Source organism: Pteronotus mesoamericanus, unplaced genomic scaffold (genome assembly GCF_021234165.1).
Source record: "Pteronotus mesoamericanus isolate MK-2021 breed Mesoamerican mustached bat unplaced genomic scaffold, CSHL_Meso_final contig_100, whole genome shotgun sequence".
Classification (NCBI taxonomy): Eukaryota; Metazoa; Chordata; class Mammalia; order Chiroptera; family Mormoopidae; genus Pteronotus; species Pteronotus mesoamericanus.
In genome coordinates, this window is record NW_026554999.1 from 16,959,308 (window position 1) to 16,986,671 (window position 27,364).

Sequence of the window (27,364 nt, forward strand, 5' to 3'; positions counted from 1 at the left end):
ATTGCATTCCCTTTAGAATATTAAGATACTAAGGAGAACAGAGACTATTTCTTGGCTGACATAATGGGACATACTGTGCTAAGTATTTACCACTATCTTCTGTCAAGCCAGTTGCAGTTTACTTGAAACTCTGTAGGTAGTACTTGGCATGTCATGCTTCTTGATATCTTAAGTAGTGACTGCTTCTGTGTATATAGATAGATGTTTTATGAAAAGTTGACATAGAGACTATTTGATATAGAAATATTTTAAAATATACTTATTTTCTCTTTTCTCCCTTTTTCTAATGAATTAAAAGGTATTTCAAAAAGTATTTAGAAAGCAAGTCTGTTTTGCAAAATGAGAATCCTGTAAATAATTTCATTTTTTAAATTTGTGGGGGGAGGTGTGCTTGGTGGTTTATTTGCTAATGTATTTAAACTGGTATAATTAAGATTATTAATAAAATGATTTGTAAAAAATATAGCCTAGCCTTTTAAAATAAAATAGCATTACTCCTCATAAGGTACCACTAGAGATAGTACAACATTCATGCTTAAGTTTTAGTTGTAGTACTGTTAAAATACTAATAGCCTGACTTCCCAGGATAAAAGCAAAATAAGAAATATCAAAATAGCAACAAAAACTCAGTCTGCTTTCATACTTATATAAGTCCATTTGCTACAACTTGTAGCCACACAGCTCATTTCCTCTGAGCATAAAAGGTTATGATCTTGGTTTATTTTAATTTAGTTCATTGGTTTTCCCTATAGAAAATCAGGTTTTTGGAGAGCTCTAACAGTGTGCTATTGCTGGGCTCTCATCCTTTCTGTTTAAATAATGCAGGTACTTTGATGGAAACCTGGAGAAGCTCTTTGCTGAGTGTCATGTAATTAATCCAAGTAAAAAGTCTCGAACACGCCAGATGAATACAAGGTCATCAGCACAGGATATGCCTTGTCAGATCTGCTACTTGAACTACCCTAACTCGGTGAGTATCTGGTAGTTTAAGGCCAGCACTGACTGTATTTCAAAGGGTAAATCACCTTTCATAACTTAAACAAAGGAAGATCTGGGAGTCTGGGATTGTATAAAACAGTAACCTAGTATTACATTATTAGGGATGAGGAAAGAAAGAGAAAGAATAGATCCTGTTCTAGCCCTCTTCTCCTTCTTTGTTTTTTAAAACAATAATTTATCTAAGTTGTCGTTGCACATCTAAATCTTTTCTGAGCTTATTTTACCACCTTGGAAGAATTGTATAATAGACAGGCAGTGAGTGGAATTATTTTTCTTCCGAATTAAAACAGATTTAAAACTAAGTTTTTAGAAATATATATCCAGCCTTAGCTGAGTAGCTCAGTTGGTTAGAGCATCTTTCTGTTACGCCAAGGTTGCAGGTTTGCTCCCCAGTCAGAGAACATACAAGAATCAACCAATGAATAGCATAAATAAGTGGAACAACAAATTGATGTTTCTCTCTCCTTCTCCTTCTCCCTCCCTCCCTCCCTCGCTTCCCTTCTCCAGAATCAATCAATAAAAAAAAAAGAAAGAAATAAAATATATGTCTAGAACACTTATCAAATGTCTTTAATGTCGTTCTGTTACGGAGCTTTAATAACAAGGTTTTCACAACAAAAGATTTTCACTTACACAGACCCATTCTAATGGAGATTCTTAATTACAGCAAGCGCTGACAGAGTTGGAGCAGATACTAGAACTAATTAATTGATGTTCCTCTTAAGTAAAAGTATCCCTCTTAAAACCTGTTGAATTTAGATGATTTACTTTAGAGTGTATAGAAAAAAAGCTTTAAGCTTCAGTAAGCAATCTTCCTATGAAGGTCATACTTTATTAATAACCTGTTAAGGTGTTTGAAGATATCTAAAAAAAAATCACATAATTCTACAATAATTATAACTATCTTGTTTATATTCTCTGCTTTAATAGATAAGCATCTCTTTCTAACATTTACTATATGGAATTTTATATGTGTATCTCTAAGGAGGTTCATTTGCAGGGAGCTAATTTGTCCACATGTGCAAGTGTTAGAAAAGAGATTTTAAAAGAAAATTGAGAACTCTTAGAAAAATAGAAAAACCATGTGTTAAAATAATTTAGTTGATAAAGTGCTGAATTGAATTTCCAAATTCAAGTTTTGTTCATAGCTCTAACAATAGGTATTTGACTTTGGATAGTAAGTCATTTAATCTCTTGAGTTTCAGTTTTATCTTTCAAATGGGTTGAATAAGATGCTCTTTCAGATCTTTCAGCCCGAGAATTGTATATATTCCCTCTTCTTAAATCGCAATCCTGCCTTGAGTATAAAAAGAACAATTAGCATTATTATTAAAAATAACATTAAATTCATGTTTTGACCATTTTATTATCCTTAACAGATTCTCTTTGCCAGCTGACATTTATGTACTGTTTACAATTTAAAAATGTCTGAGATAATACTTAGACTGAAATAATTTGCCCCAGGTTATACAAAGTTTCCTTACTCTTTGGCATTTCTCCTTTTGCTCTATTATAGCCAGCTTCTCCTTAGTTTAAATCTTAAATAGAATTTGAGTACTGAAGGTACCTGCTTACAAATATCCCTTCTAACTTTCTCAATGCCTTTGGTATTGTCTAACACTCTCAGACAATTAGGACTGAAAATCGTGACTGGAGATTTGCAGTGTAAATTTTGTTTGTACTTTTATAGCTGATGACAGAGAACCCTTCCTTCCTTCCTTCCTTCCTTCCTTCCTTCCTTCCTTCCTTCCTTCCTTCCTTCCTTCCTTCCTCCCTCCCTTCCTTCCTTCCCTCCCTCCCTCCCTCCCTCCCTCCCTCCCTCCCTCCCTCCTTTCTTCCTTCCACACAACAGATCTATTCTAAGTGTTAATAAACACAGTGGAGAATACAGGTATAATGCCTGCTTCAGATGATAAACAGTTTAGTTGGGTAGATAAGTAAAATGCTGTATTAGAAAGAATGGTAAGCACTTTAATAGGGCATGATACTGTGGGAACAAGTTGGAGAGATCCCCTAAACTCATTTTGGATCAGAGAAGATTTCACACAGGGATTGACATTTGAACTAAGCTCTGAAGGTATGGTTAGTTAGGAAGGCAGCTATGCTCATCACTATACCACCAATGCTGCTGGTAGTTAGGGAAAAGGCAGCAAGCAATACAGAAGCCAAAGAAGAGAATATACTTCCAAGAATAGTAAACAGTGCTAAAGCTTCAGTGAAAATAGCTGAAAAGTGAATTTGGAATTAACATGAAGCTTGTTGATGATTTTGGGAAGTTGTTTTTAGTAGTGTGGTGAGATGTAAAAACCTATTCTGCATTGGCTGAATGGTCATTGACATGAAGATGGAAAAGGAAGTAGAGGCAGTAAATATAAACAGGTTATTCTTTTAAAGAAAATTTGAAAAAAAAGAAGAAAGTATGGCTCTGTAAGTGGCAGGACAAGAAAGCAAACAGCAACATGGGTTGGAAAGAGTTATGGAAACTGCCAGCATTATAAAAATATAATCATGATAAAACTAGGACTTCTTTTCTCATAGTTTTTAGACTATATAGAAGGATAATTTTAACCTCTTCAGTTTTGTCATGAAATGTCACCTGAGATTCTTCATTCAAGCTTTATTATTGGTGGGTGATTTCTTTACTTGTATTATAGCTCTTCATGTTTCCATTTCCACTACTCTCTTCAAACACTGATATTTGTATGTTATTAATTTATATCTTCAATACCTTTATCTATCTAGAAAGCAACTTCACCTTTATATGTAGTGCCGCCTGAAAACAGGATTTTTAAATTTTTTTTACTAAATGATTCTGATAGCTTGGTTTATATAATACTTTGGAGTTAACTGTTTTGGGTGATCAAAAGAATTACCTGAGACTGTGGAGCACCTTGTAAGTTGATGGATTCTCTCTTCACACCCCCCAATTCCCCCACCTCCCATGGCAACTTTATAGTAAATCAATTCAGTAAAATCTAGCTGTACTAACCCCTCATTCTACTAGAAAATATATTCAATAGATAGGTTGGGCCACAATATCTCATTTTTATAAAGAATTTGTATTTTCTAAGAATAAGATTTGTTAAATTGATAGAAGCAAAGTTGAAGATTGTCGGGGTAATCTATCCTCTGCCCCCAACCTGAGCATTTCTGATTCTTTTTTTCCTGAGTACTGAAAACATGACAGTCCAACCCTGTCTTCCTTTTAACTCTTTACATTTTACAGATAAGGGAAGTGATATTACGATTATTTGCTCTGTTTTTAGAAACAAAACTGCTTCAGCTTTCGTGGCAGCTTCTGATGAAGAGAATTCTTAATGTTCTTAATGCTGTTTGATATTAGTTGCTGTATATGAAATGGTGGAGAGAAATGAAACCTTTAAGAGGGTGTATTGTTTCTTCAGTTCTTTTTCTTCAGGACCATTAATTTTTGTTGTAGGCAATATTTCGTATATTTTTACTGTTAGTGGATATATTTATTCAAGAAGTAAACAGGGATAAGTTTGATGAAAAAATAGTCTGATCCCCAGAGTCAGAGAAAGACCCAGGGAACCAAGTAAGTAAGCATAAGTTACTAAGGGACAAGAGTGTCAAAAGATAAGGACGGAAAAGGAAGAGACAGACAGGAAGCTACTCAGATATATCCAATCTAATAATGACACAACTCTTGAGCACAATGAATATGTCTTTATACCACAGGTTAGCTTTTGTTTTATCTTTAGATGTGTGTGTGATTTATTTTTCATGTTTATCTTAGTCTTATCAATTTAATTAGAAAGTTATTGAAACAATGTCTTTAAAGAATAAAAAGCTTTCTTATCTTTAAATCTTATATGGACCCTGGTATGAAGTCCCAAAGGTAGAGATGCTGCTTGTAGTCATCACTTAGTAAACACTGTGACCTTTAATCTCTCAGTCTTAAGGATTCTTACTTGAAAAAAAACAGTATAGCACATGAGAATGTGTGTGTTTTTAAATTATGAATAAAACATTTTAAAATTGTTGATCTATTACTCTACTGTATTTTTTCCTTTACAGAATACCCTGTCTCATTCTAGTTTGAAAATCAAATACTCTTTATATGGTCTGTTAACAAGTTAGTGCCAGATCTCCTTCACTGATGGGGAGTAATGAGAATAGATTCTTTCGTTTCCCAGACTCCCCCCCCCCCCACACACACTGTTTTTCTTTTTTTTTTTTTTGGTGGATAAGAGCACTGATTTCCCAAGTATATACCTTCTCTTGGTTGTTTTTTCTTTTTAATGCTTTGAAGTATTTTATTTTCATGTATGCATTACATCTCTAGAAAAAGAATCCCATAATTTTCTCTCCTGTCTTTTCCTCTTGCTTCTTCATGATCCATGATGTCTGCTGAGGTTCTTAGTACAGTGAAACAAAGCTGATTAGATGGGAGCAGTTTGTTCTGCTATTTTTCTAGGTCTTCGAGTTACACATCAAAACAGGAGCTGATCGCTATACTTGTTTAGTCTGCTCATGAGGTTTACAACAGTTTTCCCAGCTCTGTGATCATCAATAATTTCAAATTTGCTTATGTAACCTTGCTTCATCATCACAGTTAGAAACCAGAAGATAACTTTGGAGCACAATCTCATAAGAACCTGGTGTTTGCTTTTGCGGGGCGGGGGTGGGGCATTTTTGGCTTTTTTGATGCTCTTCGGAGCATCAGCCAGGACATTGTGGTGACACAAAAATAAATGACGGAAATAACTACCTTCACTTGTTTTGTGAATGAGTTAGAACCATTTTTCGATCTGAATAGCACTGTATTTGAAACTTGATAAATATTTTCCATTTAATTTGGTCTGTAAAACCTGTCTTAGGAGTTGTATACGTTTTTTTCCATAGTTGCTTCTAGGCATTTTTTATGTAGTTGATGTGCTATAATACAGAATTTTGTATTCTGTTTGCATCTAATATAAACATCAGAAGTTTCATAATCATATTTCAAATGACAGCTAATTAGAAAATGTAATAGAATAAGAAATATCAGTTATAAGAGCCACAGAAAGAATAAAAGCTAGAAATAAAGATGGCAAGAAATGTGAAAACTCTGTATGAAGAAAACTAAATGCTAAAGAAAAGTAAAGGATGACTTGAGAATTTGGAAAGATGAATAATAATAAAATATTGGAAAGGAAGAATAGATTGTTGGGGATGGGGGAGAATTTGCCTTACCCAGTGCAGGAATAGAAAGTGTGCTGGAACAGGATAGAGTCAAATACTCATTGATTAATGGAGAGAATTTAGTGTATTATAGAGACGGCATTTCAGATCCTGTGGATTATTCAGTAAATGGCGTGTTGGAACAATTCGATAACCATCTGGGGTGGAAACTTAGATTTCTACCTAACTCCTTATACCAGTTAGTTAATTTAGAAACCATAAACTTTAAAACTAATGCATTTTGCTACAAAATACAGAGCTTCTGCATGGCAACAAAATGTGAACATTCAAAATTGAAACTGGAAGAAAATAACTTTTCCATGTTTATAAATGGCCAATTTTTTTAATCAGTTACGATCCCCACTAAATCGTTAAGAAAAACCTCATAGAACAATGGGCAAAATAGGTAAAGAGAGTACACAAAAAAAAAATAGATTTAAATATCTTCTCAAATGTTTAAACTTACCCATAATTAAAGAAATTAAAACCAAAACTAATAAAGTTTATTCATTTTTATCTGTTCCACTGGCAGAGATTAAGGACTTAAGTAGTATACTTTGTTGACATGGGTATGAGAAACCAAGTTGTCTTAAAACTGCTACAACCTCTTTGAACAAAGCCTGATGATAATCTATCAAATTGTAAATGTGTACCTGTTATTTTATTAATACAAATTTGTGCTAAGCTAGAGTCATATGGTCACAAAGATGTGTATATAGTCAATGCAGTATAGTAGGCAAAAAATAGCCTATTAAATCTATTAAATAATATTTTTTAAAAAAACAACTATGATACAGAGTAGAGTGTGTGGTACTTTACTGTGTGTACCTGTATACATTAGAACATCTCTGGAAGAATTTGTAAAATACTAGAAATAGTGATTACTTCTGTGTAGAGAAGGAGACGACAAGGGTAGTGATGAGAGAGACTTATTTTTCAAAATAAACTCATACTCCTAAATAATTGTTTTAACCATGAGTCTATATTACTTACTCATTTAAAAATAATTTAGTAGTGAATATTATAAAATATTTTTAAACTATAATATGGTAACCGTTATTTATCTTCTTAAAATATAGTCTTGTAGACTCATTAATGTATTTGTTTCATACCTCATTATAGAATATAGTATGCTTTATTTAGCCAGCCTTCAAATAATAGTTTTTAAAATCATGTAACATTAGACCAAAATGTTACTATTTTTCTTAGCTATGTGAATAAATCTTTTGGTTTCTGTACTGTTTTATTTATTTTCTAAGTTAGCTTTATTCTATGCAACTACATTAAATTGTATATTTGTGTGGCATTTTATTTATTTATTTGTTTATTTTTGTCCTCACCTGAGGGCATGTTTTTCATTGCTTTTAGAGGGAGAGGAAGGTGGGGAGGTGGGGAGAAACATCAATTGGTTGCCTCCCATAGGCTCGGCCTGAGATCAAACCCATAACCTTTCAGTGTAGGGGACGATGTTCCAACTGAGCCACACTGACCAGGGTGGCATATTTTTTTTTATAACAGTTTTGTTGAGATAAATCATACACCATACAATTTACCTATTTAAAGTACAGTTACAGTTGTGAGGCCATTGCTACAGTTAATTTTAGAAACTTTTCTTAATCCCCAAAAGAAACTCATGCATTCTTTTACAGTTACTTCCCATTTTCTCCCTACTTCCCAATCCTAGGCACCATTAATCCTTTTTTTTTTTTTTTTTTTTTTTTCTTTACGAATTTACCCATTCTGGATCTTTCATATACATGAGATCAAACAATATGTGATCTTTTATTACTGGCTTTTTTCACTTACCATAATGCTTTCAAGGTTTGTTTATATAATGTGTATCATTACTTTATTTCTTTTTGATGACTGAATAACCTTCCATTATATGGATATTCCACATTTTGTTTATTTGTCAGTTGATTGACATTTGGGTTGGTTCGACTTTGGAGCTATTATGGGTAATGTTGCTATGAACATTTGTGTATAGGTTTTTGTGTGGACACATTTTCGATTCTTTTGGTTATGATTTAGGAGTGGAATTGCTCGGTCATATGGTAATTCTGTGTTCAGTTTGAGAAAGTGTTTTCCAAATTTCCTGCACCATTTCACATTCCCACCTCAGTGTGTGAGGGTTCAGTTTTCCCATGTACTTGTTAACACTTGTTACTATCTTGTCTTTTTTATTATAGCTGTCCAGTAAGTATGAAGAGGTGCTTCATTGGTGGTTTTGCTTTATATTTTTGCTAGCGGCTAAGGATATTGAGCATCTTTTCATACACTTATTGGTATATGGCATATTCTTATATTTAATACAAAATTGTCTTTCCAAAAATTCTTAATTTATAAATATGCACTACAGATATATTTCTCATTGTTTTATGTTCAATTTATTTGCTTGTCTAGATTCACAACCTAGAATTTCGTTTAGGAGCCTATCTAGTCCTGTCAAATTACACATTTCAGCCACTGTGAGAAGTGTGACCTAATAGAGCCTTATTTTAAGTCATTATGTAATACAGTGATTTTTTTTTTTTATAATATCTTTTAAAAGTCAATGTATTATTTTTGTTGCAGTATTTCACTGGCCTTGAATGTGGACATAAGTTTTGTATGCAGTGTTGGAGTGAATATTTAACTACCAAGATAATGGAGGAAGGCATGGGACAGGTAAAGATGCCATTTTTTTAAATTTTAGTTTTTTGTTGCATTTCCTACAGTGTTTAGACCCACGTACAAATGTAAACAGGTGAAGCGTTCTGTGTTACAAATTGCATGAGAACTTTTTTATAGATTAAAACAACTAAAAGAAAATTGAGGCTTTTTTCCTACTTATAACGTAACTTTCCAGTTGGAGTCTCATTCAGGTAATGTTTTCTCAGTGGGCACTAACATTTGTGTATATCACACTAAACTTGTTGAGCAATATTGTCAGATCTCTTGCTTTTGCTTTTCAAGTTTTATATTGAAAAATCAATTTAGGTCAACAGTTTTAGTTACTTTATGTTGGTAAAACACATTCATGTACATACATTTCCTTTAATAGAAAGGGGACAATTAAGATCCTATAAATGTTGAGGTATCTCAGAACCCTTGCAAAGTGCCTGGCAATGGTAAGCATTCAGTAAATATTTGTTGAATGAAGACAGTTTAAATTTCAATCTTTTTCAGACTATTTCGTGTCCTGCTCATGGTTGTGATATCTTAGTGGATGACAACACAGTTATGTAAGTATTTATGATAGATTCTGCATGTTAAATATTGATTAATTGATTCAACCAAATTAATTTTTGTTGAGCACCTCTAAGGAGGTGGGATTTTTAAAGTTTGAAGAAATTTTCAAATCTACATTCCTTTATAGTAGAAAGGCCTACCAGTTCTCAAAATAGAGTCCTGCAACCAACAGCATCAGCATCACCTAGGAACTTGTTAAGAATGCACATTCTCTGGGGTGAGGCTGCTTTGGAACCCTAATATAAGCTTTGGTGTTGTACACACTCCCATCCCCACCCTCAAGAGACCTGAGGCAGTTATATCCTTACACTGACCTGCCAGTGATTGAAGGGATTTTTCTCCTTCCTTCACTCAATTTGTGTCACACACAAAAGACCAAGAATCCTGCAAACTGACAGGAGCGCTTTGGTGAGCAGGCTGGTACCTGAATCATGGGTCCCCTTCATCATTCTAGGCCTTGTTCATCTAAAGATTCCCCAGATCCTCATCCTTTCTCTCCTTTTAAAGCAAGCCTGCCCTCCCTCCTCAGTGTCCACCTGTTTCCTGCAAGCAGGGAATGGGAGGCGCAGATTATTTCCAAATTGTGTCTTTATCTCTCTTGTGTGTTACCCTCCATTGGCTACACTTCTCTCTACCCCGTCCCCATCCACCAACCTCACAAAAAAAAGAGAAATCATCTATGCTCTCAGGTCTAACTCCAAATTTAACTGAATCAGAACATCTGGGATGGGGCCCAGTAATCTCTCCTAGTATGTTTCTGATGCATACTTAAGTTAGAGAATCACTGCCATAGCCTTTAATTACTATGATCTACTTATTTCCAGTGAAATCCCCTTTATCCAGCCACCTACCCCAACCCACCATCCTAGGCTGACTCCAGGTCTGCTCTAATGGAAATCTTTGCAAAATCCATCTGCCTCTTCTGAAAATATTGTTCCTTGGGGTTCTGTTCAGCCCACTATTTCTTCTCACTTTATACACTGTTCCTAGGCATACATTGGAAATTCCCAGATTTATATTGTTAGATCAACTCTCTTTTGAGCTTCAGATCCATATATCTGCCTGTCTTTCAGGCATCTTTGTATATTCCTCAGGCTTTATTTGGCTAACGCTCTTATTACTTCCACCACCACCAAAATCACTCTTGCTTTTCAGTATCAAAGAATGGCACCACTGAATGTTTTGAGTTTTTAGGTTTTTTAAAAGATTTTATTTATTTTTAGCAAGAGGGGAAGAGAGGGAGAGAAACGTCGATGTGAGAGAAACTTCGATCAGTTGTCTTTCATACTCCTTCATCTGGAAACCTGGCTTGCAACCCAGGCATGTGCTCTGACCAGGAATCAAAGTGGTGCCTTCTGCTTTGTGGGATGACATCCAAACCACTGAGCTACTGGCCAGGGAACCACTGGGTATTAAAGACTTGCCTAAACTGGAAACTTTGATGATACCCCTCATTCTTTTTTTTTTTCTTGCATTTCCCAGTGTCATTCTTGCACGACCAAATTCTGTTAATTCCAGATCCTAATTACCCTTAAACCCATCCATTTCTTTGTTCTTTCTATGAACCTGATCCAGGTCATACCATGTTTTAGGTGAGAACCTGCAAGTGGCCCCTAAGTGATTTCTTTATATACCCACTTTTATCGCTTTCCAGAAATGACTCCCATTTTTTTATATTGCTCACCAGTGCAGCTTCATCTTTCACCTTACCTTTTCTCATGTTCTCTATTCTAGCCATGTAGAACATGGTTGATTAAAAGTACTTTGCATTTCATTTGCATTTGGTTTGATTGGATTTTGTTACTTTTTTCTCTACTGTCTCCTGACTTTCTTACATGCAGTACTCTTTTATTTTTGTAAGTTATCTTAACCTACTCATCTTAGTCATTCTTCAGGCCTAAATTTAGATTTTCATTTTGGTTTGGGCAGACATACTATGTGCTCCTTACCGCCCCCATATTACCTTACCGTATATTTTTGTGATTTCCCATATTCTTGTCTGTATACTTTCTTAGGGTATAAGCTGTATGACCCCAGGTACTCTATTTGTGTTGACTGAATCCTTTTTTTACTTTGATTTAGGATATGTGGCTCTAACCTTGGAAATACCACTGAAAGTCTTTGTTCACTCTCAGTGCTTCTTAGACTCAAATTCTTAAGATTAGTGAGTCAGTGGATTCGCCATTTTATTCCTTAGTAACAGATAATACATGGACTTTTTGGCCAACTCAATTTATTATTTTTTATTCTGAAATAGTTTCTTTCATGTTTTGGCATTAGGTCTGTTCATAAAATTGTAAGCTAGTACTTTAATAATATAACTATGTTAATATTTCATAAAAATCAAGTAGTTAAATTGATCTACAGAGAGGTTTAAGTCTATGTTGCTCCAAGAAAGATACTCCAAACATTCAAGTCAGATAATTATTTTTAACATTGTTGGTATCATAAAAATCATGAATAGGGTTGTGAAGCTGCCTAGACCCTTATATGAAATCATATGGTTTGTACTAACCATCTGAGGCAAGAGATAGAATAAACTTCGATAAATGTGCTGCTAATCACAGTATAGTAGAGCATCTCATTTTTTACAGTGGAAAAACATCATTCTTAATTATAATCGGCTCTTTATATTTATAGCGTCTACTTATTTATAAATAGGCTCTATTTAATTATAATAGGCTGGGTGGTTTTACTAACGACCCAGATTAAGGTATAAAACTTTAAGTACCAGGATGTTCATTTTTGGTCCCTTCCCGGGTAGTATCCATCTCACCTCTGCTACCTGTCCTGACCTCTATCACTGTCAATTAGTTTTTCTGGTTCTTGAATCTCATTTGAATGGAACCATGAAGCGTGTGTTCTTTTTTTAAAATTTTTTTTATGAGTATCTGCTTCAATTAATTAACTAATGTCTTGAGATATGTGCATGTTGCCAAATAACTCTATGTTTATATGTTTATTTGTTGCTGTTATATAGTTACTTCATTTTCCTGATAATAGACATTTGGAGTTTTTGATTTGTTTGGTTTTGGCTTCTGTGAAAAAGCTACAAAGAATATTCCTATATGTGTCTTGAGATGGGGATGCACTGATTTCTTTTGGGTGTATACTCATAAGTAAGATTTTTAGATTTATTAGGTATAGCCAAATGGCTTTCCAAAGTCATTGAGCCTTCACTTCTAGTTATGAATGACTGCTCTCTGTAGGCCTTACCTACACCTGTATCACCTTTTTTTCCCTCCCAATTTTAGCCATTCTGGTGGATGTGTAGGAATATCTTACTGTGGTTTTAATTTGCAGTTCCTTGATGGATAATTGTGTCAAACACCTTCCCATTGCTATTTGGGTATTTCTTTTTATGAAGGGCTCATTCAAGATGCTTGCCCATCCTTAAAATTTTGTACCTTTGTTTGTTAATTAACTTTGTAAGAATTCTTTAAATATTCTGATAATGAGTCTTTTGTTAGGTATATGTATCACAACTGTTTTCCCCAATATGTGGCTTCCTTTTTCTCAAAGATTTTTGATAAATAAATGTTCTCCTTTAAATGACATCTAATTTATCAGTTTTCCCCATGTACGATTATTGCTACTTAAGAAATCTTTGCTTATCCCAAGGTCGTATTTTTAAGGCAACCACTGAGATTTTGTGGAGAATTCTTCAACAATGTGACTTTAGAGTTCTGTGTCTTATAGTGGAATAAATTGAATTGTCCGATCCTTCCTCTACATTGAAAGAGAAGAGCACTGTTTTAGTATTCTAGGGAGAAAATTTGGTACAGAAGCTGTAGAATACTTATACATGCTTAAGGGATCAGAGCTCATTGTATACTGAAATAATTTCCTAGTGTCAATGAAATGAAAAATGATTTATCAAGTTTTATTAGTTAATAAGACAAAGTATACAGTAGAGAATAAATTACTGATAATTATTAGTTCAAAATTTAAAAATGTTGTCGAACTATAAATGCAAACATAGATTGAAGGGAGGCAGAGAAGGGTGTGGGAAGGATGCATGAAGTTGATTGTGTAGGGCCTTACAGGCCATTTTTAGGTTTTTGGCTTTTACTCTTGGAGCCATGAGAGGATTTTTAGCAAAGGAGTAACATGATCAAGAGAGGATTGCTCTAACTGCTGGTGTGGATACTATTGCTATAAGTAGAAGCAGGGAGATTGTGAGACTGTTAGGAATCCTGGTGAGAGATGATGGTGGTGGGTAGAGTCAGAGTTAGATAACAGGGTATCAGAGAACGACATGACTGTAAGATCACTTTGACCTTTCTTTGTGATCAGATTAATTCAGATGATGGTAAATATATTTTTTAATGTGCAAAGAGCTAGCATTATTTCTGTGGCAAGGTAGATGTCTTGAATATCCCATTCAAGGCAGTCTGCTTAGTCCAACTTAATGAAGCCCTATCCTTGGTGTACTGATGAAAATACTGGCAGCACACATTGAGGCTGTATTTCCTGATTATACTTGACCGGTTTGAGCAAATGTGGCAAGACCAGAAACCCTGGCTGAATTTTCTCAGATGGCTCTAGGAGAGCTGCTGTTGATCCATCTTGCTTTCTCAGATGCAATGAGGCAAAAAGCTATATTTATTTTTAATGACCAGAAATTTGAGCAAATATTTAAATACCATACATTTACAAAAGAGAGAGAAGTGGTCCAGATTCATAAAAATGTTGAGTAGTGTTACTCCTCCTGAGTGACAGAGTTACACGTGATTTTTATTTCCTTCTTTATGCTTGTTTATAATTGGTATGTCAGGGGAAATTCTTTTTAAGAAAGATATTTTATCATTATTCCTAAATTGAAGCATAATGTTGATTTATTCAAGGTGCTATATGAGCAGAAAGCATGGTTTAGTGTCGTGGGGAGGACTGCGTGGGTTGCTCCTTGATCTGAGGGCTACTGTCCAGAGCCAGCTGAGGACGGAGTGGGGCTCTGAATCCTGCAGAGCCTGTCCTGGGGTTGTCACAGATGCGGGGAATAAACACAAGTCGTGGCAAACACTTCTCTGTTTGCCAGGAGAGGGAACAGGGCTCTTCCTCCTGGTGGAGAAGGCTTTTATTGAGAACCCTAAGCACAGGGGTATGGATGCAAAGCTCATCAATCAATGTCAAAAGGCTATGTTTACAGAAAACAAATAGAGATCATAGATAACAATTGAAGGCACACAAGAGAACTGCCTCAGGTCAGGGTCTACGAATAATGTAAATCTCCTTTCCTATGAACTGGTTTTCACAGCTTTTGAGGGAAGAACAAAGTGTACTTCCAGGAACTTACTTCTAGGCCTGATTGCCCCCGGAACCGCCCTATCCAGTTTAGGGCTGTACCTGCCTTTAGTATTGTTTCAAACCTGAGCTACAACAGGCAGGGCAGAGCCCCCAAGAGATAGGGAGACTTTTTTCAGATAGAATGAGAACTCTGGCCATGTCCAGGCCGAGGGGTATGGGCCTTTTTGCCCTTTTTCCATGTCCCCCAAGTCCTTGTCTGCTGCCCATACGGGCCGTGTCTAGCTTAGGTTGCCCCTCCTTGTGAGAGATCTTACCCATCTTTGACTAACCGACCATCACAGGACCAAGCAGGGTGATGTGAGGGAGGCAGGGTCTGCACCCCTGCCAGGGGGACAGGTTTTCTCTCCTGCTCAGTGGCCTATTTTCCCAAGGCCTGCTTGATTATTTCCAGCCTTGGGGCCCTTTCTCGTCGGAGGGGCGACAGTCCCTGAAACCAGGCAGGGCATTTCTTAACAGTTTAGTACCTGGCATTCTAAAAAAAATCCTTAAGGACACTTGACTTGGGGTAGTGAATGGAGAACACAATATACAGATTATGTATTAGAGAATTGTATACCTGAAACCTATATAATTTTATTAACCAATGTCACCCTAATAAATTCGATAAAAATTTTAAAATCCTTGTATTTAAAATCACTTTGTTTCAAATTATAGCTCTCCAGTCACCTCAGTTGTAAATATGGAGAATTATCCCAAAATACAAGGTTTTTTGTGATGGTTAAATGCATCTAACACTGTATTCAGAATGTATAGTAGGCTTCAGTAGAAGTCATTTTGTCCACGTCTACAAAGAGATGCCTTCCCTATGAGAGTTGACATAATAACTATTTTCATCATAAGTGATGGCAGCAGGTCTTTGTCAAGAGAATTAACTTATTAATATGGTCAGGATGGCATTTGCTTTTTTTGAATGCTATTCTCAAGGATGAGAGTTCACTTTTTTCAGCCCCTTTCACCAGATAAACTATGGCTTAATGACTAAAACCTAATAACCTTGACCTCAGAACTATGGCTGATGTGTTCTTGCCAGTTCTGGTGGGCCAAGCAAGGCTTAGATAGCTGCTTCGGCTTGCGTCAACTGTAAGAAATCATTAGGGTTTGTCATATCAGAGAATTATTAACGGGTAACAGAAGTATAAGATGCATTTCGGAATCAAAGCATTTGACTGTGGGTCTGGTTCTTAACTTTTTAAAAATGATGTCGATTTCACATAATATTTACATTTTAGCTGTTTAAAGTATACAGTTCAAAAGGTTTTAATACATTCATAATGTGCAACCATCACTACTATAAAATTCCAGAACATTTTCACCACCCCCAGAAGAAATTCCATATCCATTGAATAGTCATTCCCCACTCTCTGCTCCACCTAGGCCCTGACAGCCACTCAACTGTTTTCTGTCTATATGGATTTACTTACTCTTGGCATTTTATTTAAATGAGTCATACAATGTGTGATCTTTGGTTTCTGGCTTCTGTCACCTATCAAAATGTGTTGAATGTTCATCCATGTTGTGGCATGTATCAGTGCTTTATTCCTTTTTATGGCTATATAATACTCCATTATAGGGATATTTCATATTTTTTCCATTCATCACTTCTTGGATATTTCAGTTATTTATGCTTTTTGTGAAAATATTTGTATTATTATATGAACATTTGTAGGCAGGTTTTTTATTGACCACCTGGTTTTAATTCTCTTTGGATATATAGACTAGGAGTGAACTTGCTAGATCATATGGTAATTCTGTGTTTAACTTTTGAGGAATTACCAAATGTATATATATTTTTTACCAAAAATATTTAGACCTCAGTTTCAACATCTGTGAAATATGGAAGTTTACTCACTTAAAAAAAATTTATTGAATGCTTTTTTTAGGCCCAGCACTGATGCTGGACACAAGGGATCCTTTCATGGAACTTACTGTCTAGTTGGGGACAGGGGAGCAGGAATGCAGATACTAAACACATTATTGTACAGATAACGACAAATTCTGTAAAGGAGAGATGTATCCATAAGGTGCCATGAGAACTGAGGGTGGCTCTACATCTAGAGTGGGGTAAGGAATTGTTAGAAAAGGCCTCCTTGAAGAAAAATAATAATGATGATGATGATGGCATTTAATATTTATTGAGTGCTTACTATTTGCCAGGTACTGTTGTAGTCTCACAAGTCTGTTTTTGCTATCCATATTACAGATGAATGAGCTGAAAAATATAAAGGGCAAAGAACTTACCCTTAGTTCATAGCTGGTAAATTTTTAAGCCAGTATTCAAATCTAGGTGGTCCTACCATCATATTTTTTCCTCTCCTATCCTAGCAGAAGCCTCTGAGGAAGGGTGGTGCTTACTGTTTTGAAAGAACACGTATGTGACAGGTGTACACTGAAAATGGCACAGGACAGGGGGAGAGAGCAGTGGAATAAGAAGCTCAAATATTAGATGAGGCCAGATTGTACAAAAATGTGTTCATTTAAAAGATTTTAATGAGGTTGGATTTATATTCCTGTTTGATACAGTTCTTAATGGCTTTGTGAGTGCTTTATGTTTTTCTACTTGAGACATTTCCTTATAACACACAGAAAAATTTTTACCCTTAAAACTAATGAAACTTAAGCTTCAAGGTTCTTCACTTTCATGGGTTCCTGTGTTTTCTAGAAATTGTTATGAATTATAGAGTATTTTAGGTGGACAAGAGAAGCCAGGTTGCAACCAGTAAGTATTTATGGTTACAAATTAACAAAAGCTCTCCAAAGAAGAAGGCCCTTAAAACTATTTATAGTAATGTTTGGATCCACTTGTTACCATTTCTATCAATATCTCTTATTTCTCACACTGATTTTTGGTTGTGGGTCTGAGGGAATATGGCAGAGAATTAACAGTTTGAAGGCACAATGTCAGAGTCAAAAGACTGCAAGGGGCCTAAATTTGGCAGTGGTTGGTAAATCGCTAGATCGTAATACAATCTGGGTAAAAACAGAATACTTAGAATGTAAGAAATGTGGGGGAAATGTTTCCCAAAATAAAACTACAGCAACTTTGAAATTATTGTTTTGATTACTACTGTTACATTTTTTGATAGCCTGTGTGCATTTTAGTATTCTCAATTTAAGGCAATTTTATAGCCAGAGCATTGAAGTTTTATTTTATAAATGTGGAAAGTACTCTTGACTGAAACAACCTAGTAAACTATTTTTATTCTTGCTTTCAGGCGCCTGATCACAGATTCAAAAGTTAAATTAAAGTATCAGCATCTAATAACAAATAGCTTTGTAGAGGTAAGTGATTTCTCTTAAGTTTTCCTTTTTTAATAAAAGTAAATCTGTTCATTAATAGAAATACTAATTTTTTTATTTAAATACTCTGGACAATAAGAGACATCTTTACCATCACATGAGTTACGGACTTTATTTATGAAGCATCCTGAAACACCTTTTTTTCTCAAAGGAATGTGACAGACCCATAAGTCTCTTTATAGATTTTGAGTGGTTTTGGGGGATTGTTTGTTTGTTTGTTTGTTTGTTTGTTTTAATCCTCACCCAAGGACACTTTTTCATTGCTTTCAGAGAGGTAGGGAGGCAGGGGAGACAGACAGACACAGAGAGAGATGTCAGTTCTCCCATTTGATATGGAATGGCTTTCCAAATGAGCTACACTGGCCAGGGCTAGATCTTGAGGTTGATAATAAAATTATTTTTATAGTATTCTTCCTTTATACCTCTTGATCTCTACTAGGAAATTGTAACTGATTATTAATGATGTCGTGTTTAATTATGTTTGGTACTCTAACTCTGCTATATATTTCTTCTTGTTTTAGCTTCCATTACCAGTAAGCTTTGTTAAAGAACGAAGTGGTTATATATTTTTATCAAATGTCTTTCTTCTATTAGAAAAGAGGTTTGCAAACTATAGTGTGCCTGTTTTTCTAAAAGAAAATATATTTAAACATACTCATTTGTTCTCTACCACTTTTGTGCTACAGTGACAGAGTTGAGTAGTTGCTAAAGAGGCCATTGTGGCCCACAAAGCCAAAAGTCTTTACTTTCTGGCTCTTCATGGAAGAAGTTTGCCAGCCCCTATATAAGAGCATTAGTGTAACTAGATATTTTAACTTGTTCTAGAGTTAAATTATTTTCTAGTAATTTTTGTCTCTATTAGTGGTTAAACTGAAGGTCAGCTCTTATAGAAAACAGCATATTTTAGGTATACTTATTTCTTTTTTAATGTTCAGTGAACTTCAATTCTAGTGTAGGGTGTTTTGCCATGTTTTGTTCTGTAACAATGTTTCAAAAAGTTCTAATTCCTTTTGAAGAACTAAGATGTGATCTGTGCCATAGTTTAGAAACTGCCTTTTGTTCTTAGCACCTTCAATGGTCAAAAGGAGAAATTTCATATATATCCCATAGCTAGTTTCAATCTATTCTGTGTCATCTAAACACCATAATAGGTAATTATTTTAAAGTTTCTCAGTGGTATTTTGAAGACAGAACAAGCAGTACTTCATATAAGGGGTTTGTCCAGAAGAGGTCCAACCATTGTTAATATAATGAGAATGGTTTGCACAACACTGATGTAACCTGCCAGTCGAGGGGAGTGGACTGGAATGTGCATGTGTGAACAATGATGACTCCACTGTACTAGTCAGTGGCAGGGGTAGGTAGATGCCATTGAGTGAGAATGTGTACTGTGTGGCCATCCCATTCAAAATGACCAAGAGAGTAGAGTGAGGAATCTGCATCCAATTTTGCAGTAAGCTTGAATATTCCTCTGCGAAAACTGTTCATGTGATTCAGGAGGCTGCAGCTATGGGCAACTGGTGACTGGCAGCCTCATCACGACAACATGCCCGCTCATGCATCACATTTCACATAGAATTTTTGGCAAAGCATCAAATCGTCCAGGTGACTCAGCCCCCTGCAGCCCAGATTTGGTACCCTGCCATTCTGGCTCTTCCCAAAACTTAAAATCACCTTCAAAAGGGAGGAGATTTGAATGCATTGGTGAGATACAGGAAAATATAATGCGACAGCTGATAGCGATTAGGAAAACTGTGAGGTCTCTAGGTGCCTACTTTGAAGAGGACTGAGGTGCCATCGTTCTGTACATGATTCTTGTATCTTATATCGTCAATAAACATTTCTATTTTTCATAGTACATGGCTGGATACTTCCTGGACAAACCTTATGTCTTCTAAAACCAGCTCTTCGAGGGATCTATAATCAGAGCAAAGCAGTGCACCCATAAGCATTGTTATAGAAGACTTTAACTCTTGGTGGCAGGTTTTTATATGCTTATGTCACTAATCCCCCTTTGCCTCTTATGCTAGGGAAGCAATACAGATAATTGGTTGGTGTGCTAGGAAATCTTGCATCGTGATTTACTTTATTGTTTTATATTTCCTAACTTGTGTTTCAGTGCAATCGACTATTAAAGTGGTGTCCTGCCCCAGATTGCCACCATGTTGTTAAAGTACAATATCCTGATGCTAAACCTGTTCGCTGCAAGTGTGGGCGTCAGTTTTGGTAAGCAAGTAATTTCTTAAATTGGAATAGTGCACATAGCTTTTTTATTTATTCTTAACAGTTAAATGGGAAAAAATGTTTTTACCTTAAGTAGGGAGGGGGGTGCGTGATATTGATTAAAATTATTTGTTTTAGATAAGAAGTAGTTTTAAAAGTCACATCTTAAATAACTCTCCTCTCTTTCCTGTTTTTCTAACCTGTAGATAGATATGTTTTATGGGAAAAAGTGCCATTATAACCACATTGTCTTGTGTGCTCTGATACAACTTAAATGGGAGCAAACTTACAGATCTGGATAAGAACTTAATTCCTCTCATTTCTAATTGACTGCTTGTTTTGTAAAATTATGTTTGGTTCCTTTATGACTCTTGCTGTGTTTTGAAGTTATTCCTTAGGATTAAAATACACAGTTAGGACTTTTTAAAATGTTTCCTTTGCTCTGACAAGTTTAATCTTAACCCTAGGAAAAAATTGTACAGGTAAATTTGGAAAGGCAAAATATGGTTGATTTATATTTGGCTCTGCTGGCTCCAGTTTTCCTGGTAATGTGGGTTCTTGGAGTTCTATTGCATTCTCTTCAGCCTTTGTATTCTAGATTCAACGTACCAGGGAATTTCCAGTAATACCACATATTAGGGAGTGGAAATGATCTTCCATTCCTTTGTGGATTTGTTAGGAACAAGAAACCAGTCAAGCCTTACACATCATTAGTATTAGAGTTACATAAATTAGCCTTAAACATCATTAATATTAGATATTTCAAAAAGAGCAGGTAAACTTGCAGACATTAAGTTATGTGTAAAAAGCATGCTATTTTGGTAATTAGTAAATATGTTACTGTTTCAGTTTACCAGGTAGACAGAGAGTGGATTCTCATTGCATACCTACTTTCAAATATATTTTTAGTATGAAATATTTTGAATACAAACTATAGGGAATAACATCAATGAATACTTAACAAGCTGCAACCCAGCTAAATCAAAATCAGTATTTTGTTTGTTCTTATTAAGAAATAAAACATGACAGACACATTTGAAACCCCTTGGTTTTCTTCTCCATCCCATTCCTTATCATCTTTTTCAGAAGTAACTGTTATCCTGACTTAATTTAAATTAATAGCACTTTGTTCCTCCCATTTGTAAAGGATTTTTTGCATTCCTAGATTACATTATTAGTTAATTGATTAGCCATTCCATGGTTACCTGTTCATGAAATTTGTGTTTGTCCTTAATTTATACTTTTTTTCCACAAAAGTATGTACCATTTGCCTAGAAAACAGAAAAGACATTAGTTACTATATTCTTAGAGAATATTTAGTCACACTTTGATTTTACACCTTGTTTGGTATAGTTTATCTCTGCTGGACTGAGGTTCATTTGTGGCCTGTTTGCTTTCTGTGCATTGCTTACTGCACATTAGTACTAAATTATATAGTACCCTACAAAGCTACACTTTTATTCTTTATTTGGGGTGTCAAGTAAAAGATTTAATATATCCTAATGAATCATGATTGAAATTTAAGTTGAAATTAATGAAAATGATTTCAATTTGGCTTCAATTAGAGAGTGGTTGTAACAAGGAACCGTCTTAAAACTATCAGAAAAATACAGATCTAACTAAACTGATTTTTTATTTTAAGAGTTTAATAACTGTTTAGATAGCCATTTATTATGAAATTGTCATCTAAGCATGTTTTCATGCTAATAGTCATTATTCATTCATACATACACACCCATTACATGCTGATCATAATACTAAATTCTAAACAATTCACTGAAGAATAAAATAGACATGGTTCCTATCTTTATATTTGCCAGTCTCTAGAAACTGATGATAATACTGAGGAACTACAAATGTTTGCATACTTAATAGTAGATGGGACTTAATTCTTTTAACTCTTGTTTCACCTAACAGCTTTAACTGTGGAGAAAATTGGCATGATCCAGTTAAATGTAAGGTAAGTTGGTCTTGTTTTTTATTTTTAAATAATGTAGAGCACTTCTAAGACTTGGTAACTGAAAATTACAGCCCACAATTTTGTTATTTATCTTTTAGTAGATAAAAGATCTTATTTTGCCTTTATTTCAGATGATCATTGCCATTATTTAGAGAGCATTCCTTAGGAATAAGTCAGCTCCTGATACTATCAGGATAATTTTGGTTAAGGCACCCTAGAATGGCACGCCTTGGAGTTGTTATTCAGTCAGGCAGTAGATTTCCCACTGTGAGCCAGAGAAAGTTCTCCTTTGGTTGATTTTTGTATTTACTAGATATAAGAATTACAGGATTTCCTTGATTTAAAAGGAAGTATATCTAATGATAATCTTGTCTCTGGCTTTTATATTTAAGCTTGACTGAATTTAAGTATTGAAGTAATTTTTGCTATTCTTATTCTTAAGTCTTTCGTTGTACCTTAACGGTTGTGTGGTTTTTCTTTTTCCCCAAACAGTGGTTGAAGAAATGGATTAAAAAGTGTGATGATGACAGTGAAACCTCTAATTGGATTGCAGCCAACACAAAGGTTGGTATTTTTCTTCAATAAACTGTGGTAATGAACTGATAAGGACAGGCACACATCATCATTAGCAAAAGCAGTAAGTTTACCTTGGTTAAGGCCTTGTTTTACCTTTTACTCAATTTTAAGGTTTGTTTTTGTTTTATCCAGAATGATTGCCTATTAATTCTTCTTTATTTTAGTGTTTGAGTTTGTTTTACTGAGGACTATACTGTAATAGGCACAGTGCTCTATTTTAGAAATTTTCTTTTATTGGAAAGCATTACTTTTCTATAGAAAACAAAGCTGATAATTTTTCTACTTTGATGTTTGCTATAATGCTTGTATTGTCCTTGGCTGCCTTTTAGTATACAAATATAGAGTTTATTCCACCTCTCTTTTTTTTATTAGGCCAATTGGCATTTCTGCTTCTAACTTCCAAGGGGTTTTAGAGTAGCATTCAGTCAGAGTAAATGAGTAACTTTTTATTATGTAATGTCTTTAACATGTCAAACTTCTATAATATGATTTATTAAAAGACTTGACTCTTGAGAAATAGAAGTTTGGGGGTAATATGGGTATCCTGTGGGGTTTTTGTTGTTGTTGTTGTTTTTGAAGTGCATTGCTCAGAATACTATTTCCAAAATTCAGTCTCTTTACAGTCTTGAACCACTTCTTTAACGCTAGACAAAATTTTACCGATGAAAGTAATCTTGAACACCCTTGTGGTCTTTCACTAATAAGGAAGCTTTTGAATCCCAACTATGTACCACCCAATCTCTTAATTGAAAATTGTATAAATATCCAGTTTTTATTCAATTTAATCTTATATCCCATCCAAATAAGACATGACTTGGGTGATGGATGATAGGGTTATTAATGGGCCATTCATTTTCAGTATTTCACATATGAAGATCATGCTTTAAATAATAGAGTTATTTGACTAGTGTTGTAGCTTTGTGTGCTGTCGTCACTCAATCACAAGACAGTAAGAATATGGAATTCCTAAATGATAAAGGCTAACACATAGTTTTGTACTGTTAGTGCCCTGTTCTACCCAAAATGATTAAAAAATACATATTTATTTCTGTTTCTCAGAAATCATTATCAGGGAAACAGCAAGTCTTGTCACATTGTATGATGCCCACATCTTTAAGAAACGTATGGTTGAAATATTTTTGTGCTCTCTAAAACCATCATAATATACATAAGGCATGTCACTAATAAAAACTTATGTTTATTTTTGTTAAAAAAATAATTTCCTAGCCTAGCCTATTTTGAAAATTGACTTCTCCACCAGAATCCTTAAATATGCTCTATAAACTAAGCATTTAAAATAGTGCAGCTGTATTTTCACTAGGTAGTTTGAGTAAACTTTCATCCTCTTTCTTCATCTAGAGAAATCACAAATATTCTAAACCTCCAAGTTGTTTAAAATAGGGAATACAATCTTGAATATCTTTGACTTTGTTTAGAAAGTAGATTATTGAGGAAAAATGGCAATTTGTAATAACAAAGTTATGTACTTGGTAGTTGTGAGGTGAGACTGAAGAGTTTTTCTCTTGAGAGGTTTCAGAAACTTTATTATTGTTATCAGCTCCTTAAGCAGATTTGCAGATCGTTGATGGTATCTTAACATTTTGAGAGCCTAATACTGTTCGGTTAATTATCAAGAAATGTAGAGTAAAGCAGATATTTTAGGCCTGGAACTTGCTTCTTTGAGAAAATGCAAAATTTCTTATGCATGTCATTTCACAAATTTGACTTAAAATGTATAATTAAAAATTATCATATTGACCTATTTAAAATTACTGTGGTTTATGGGCATTGTAGTAGAGGCTTAATTGTGCAAATAATAATGGTACTACTTCTCCCTTGTGGTAGTTACAGACATCAAACACAAATACAGCAAAAATACAAGCTTTCTATCTTATTTATTATATTAAAAATAATGAATAAGTTTGCGTTTTCAAGGTTTTTCAAAAGAGAAAAACAATAGACCTGCAGGGTAGTAACTTTGGCTCACTAGCAACCAAGAAAATGATGCAGACGGGGGAGATGGGAATCATGATCTCTGTAGCACAGACAGAAATGAACCATAACAAGAAGAATTTAAAACAAGGGCATTTGGCCCTGGCCAGGTGACTTAGTTGGTTAGAGCATCATCCCGGATACACCAAAGCTGCATCCCTTGTATAATCCCCAGTCAGGGTGCATACAAGAATCAACCAACGAATGCATAAATAAGTGGAACAACAGATTGATGTTTCTCTTGCTCCCACCCCTACCCCATCTCTGTTTTTCTCTCCCTCTAAATTCAATAAGTAAAAAAATAAAAATAAAAACAAGGATATTTGGCAGAAGTAAGTTGGGAAACTCAGAATCCACAAAAAGATTTTACCGATCTCACTTTCCTGAATTTTTAGGCCAAATTGCTTGTGTTTGAATCCTGACTCTGCCCTTTACTACCTTTGTGACCATGGACTAGTGTGGTGTTGGGTTTTTTTTTTAATTTTCTCTCCTTTAGTTTATTCATCTGAAAAATGGAAATAAGAATAGCTGTACTATAAAGATTATAAATAATGCATATAAAATACTGAGAAAAGTGTGAGATACAGGAAGTACTCAATTATTTTTCAATGACTTAGATTATTATATTTAAATAAACAAAATATTTTACCTTCCATAAAACTATTACTACTACATGTATGGCTAAAATACTTAAAATATTTTTGTCCCCCAACTCCACTAAAACAAATTCTTAAATTGTCATACTTTTCAAAAGCCAATTAGTAATCACAACAGCTCATTTTCAGTAGTACTTATTAAGAGTTTGACGCTGTTCTAAGTGCTTTACATGTGTTAATCATAGTGAATGTGGTATTTAAAAATAAACCAAATTTAGAATTGGCTCCTCCTCAGTGGTAGTAATACAACCCAGTGTAGCATTGACACCAACTTTATAGTTTCTCTTCATAGGAATGTCCCAAATGCCATGTTACAATTGAGAAGGATGGCGGTTGTAATCACATGGTCTGTCGTAACCAGAACTGTAAAGCAGAGTTTTGCTGGGTGTGTCTTGGCCCTTGGGAACCACATGGATCTGCCTGGTAGGTTGGGGAAATGGAAATGAAGGGTAGAGTATGTTCACAAAAGTATGTGATATATGCCACATATTTTGAATAAGGTTTCTGCCTCATGGAAATCACCCTCTAACTTGGGAGCTTGCTAAATAAGTGTGTGTGATTAGTGTTAGAGGTATATGCAGGATATCCAGAAAGAGGGATTAATTAGGCGTATTTCACAGAGGAGGGCTAGGAATTCATTGATTGAAGAAGTGTTAGGAAAAATATACAGGGCAAAAGGAGCAGCATGAACCAAGGTAGAATGATGTGAATGTACATGACTTACTCAGAGAAGAGTTGCATTGTCTAATATGTCTCTAGGCAGTAGTTGAAAAATAAGAGACTACTGATAAAACCCAGAATGAAGTTGTGTTTTATTTACCCTGCCCATCATTTGACCAAAAAAAAAAATTTGTCCCAAACTTTAAAAACTGGAAAATTGCCCAAAGCAGTCCAGATTTTTAGTTTCTCTTTGAGTCATAGGAACGGGCCTGTATTTCTGCTTGGTAGCAGTCACCTGGAACTGATTACTAACTCTTTCTTTCCAGTTTGTTATGTTTCTCCAAAGACTGAAGCTTAATGGTATTTGCATGTATCATGATGGCACTAATCCCATTTAATAGAAATATATACCTTTGCTCAATGCATATGTCTTATCTATTTGGGAAAATGCAAGTTAGACTGAGGATACCTTGAATATTGAGAAAAATGGGAGCTAGCATATCTCTTAGTAAAAGTAAAAATTTTTCTGACTGCTGTTATTTGCAAATGGCCTGTTTCACTGACATGAGTTCCTTGCCTGTGCCCTATTGGCCTTTGAGTTTGTGGCACCTTGTAAGTTGTGGATAATAGAAAAAGAGAACATAGATGGAGACCTTAAGTAGTTTGGACATTATCAGAAGAATTTTAAAGGAGTGACATGATCAGATCTGTTACTTAGATGAGAAGAAGGCTGTCTGATTTGCTCTTTATATACATTGTCTCATAATTGTGGCTGCTTTGTAGAGACTGGGAAGGGGGGGGGAATAAATTCCAGGTTTTAGGACAAGATAAGGAAGATGCGAACTTAAAAAGTGGCAAGTCTTCCTTTTTAGTTTTGTTGGAACTTTTATTAGTTTCATTAGTTAGAGGAATAGTATGAGGGATTGCCTGTCTGAAATTAATTTTGAGATAGGTAAAAACTAGATGGAAGTAAAGAAAATTATTTTGCCACAGTCAGAGCCAAGAAGGGGTGTTTTGGGTTTTAGCTGGACAGGTCCTCTGGATTTTATGAAGGCAAACTGGATGATCAGAATGTTCCCAGAAACTGAATTCACTCTAATATATTTAAACAAGCCTAGTGAAGGGGATGGGGAATGTAGAAGAAGAGTTAGATATTTATGTGTAAAGTAATCTCTGATCACAACTTAAATTTTAAAGGAGCTGTATTGAAAACTGAAAAGGTTACAAAACAAATAGTGGATACAAAAGAATAAAGAATGGCCTGGTTCAGGGATGCCAG

General features: G+C 34.9%; 1 protein-coding gene and 1 pseudogene across 1 annotated transcript in view; one reads left to right on the top strand and one right to left on the bottom strand.

Moving 5' to 3' along the window:
- ARIH1 (ariadne RBR E3 ubiquitin protein ligase 1) overlaps positions 1 to 27,364 on the top strand; it is a 129,253-nt gene that overhangs the window by 90,808 nt on the left and 11,081 nt on the right. The window contains exons 3-10 of the mRNA XM_054563530.1: positions 826 to 970; positions 8,758 to 8,850; positions 9,352 to 9,407; positions 17,934 to 18,000; positions 20,138 to 20,244; positions 22,159 to 22,201; positions 22,694 to 22,765; positions 25,718 to 25,848. Coding sequence (XP_054419505.1) covers positions 826 to 970; positions 8,758 to 8,850; positions 9,352 to 9,407; positions 17,934 to 18,000; positions 20,138 to 20,244; positions 22,159 to 22,201; positions 22,694 to 22,765; positions 25,718 to 25,848 — 714 coding nt within the window. The remainder of the gene's footprint in view (positions 1 to 825; positions 971 to 8,757; positions 8,851 to 9,351; positions 9,408 to 17,933; positions 18,001 to 20,137; positions 20,245 to 22,158; positions 22,202 to 22,693; positions 22,766 to 25,717; positions 25,849 to 27,364) is intronic.
- Positions 13,813 to 14,003, bottom strand: LOC129062600 (40S ribosomal protein S29-like; annotated as a pseudogene).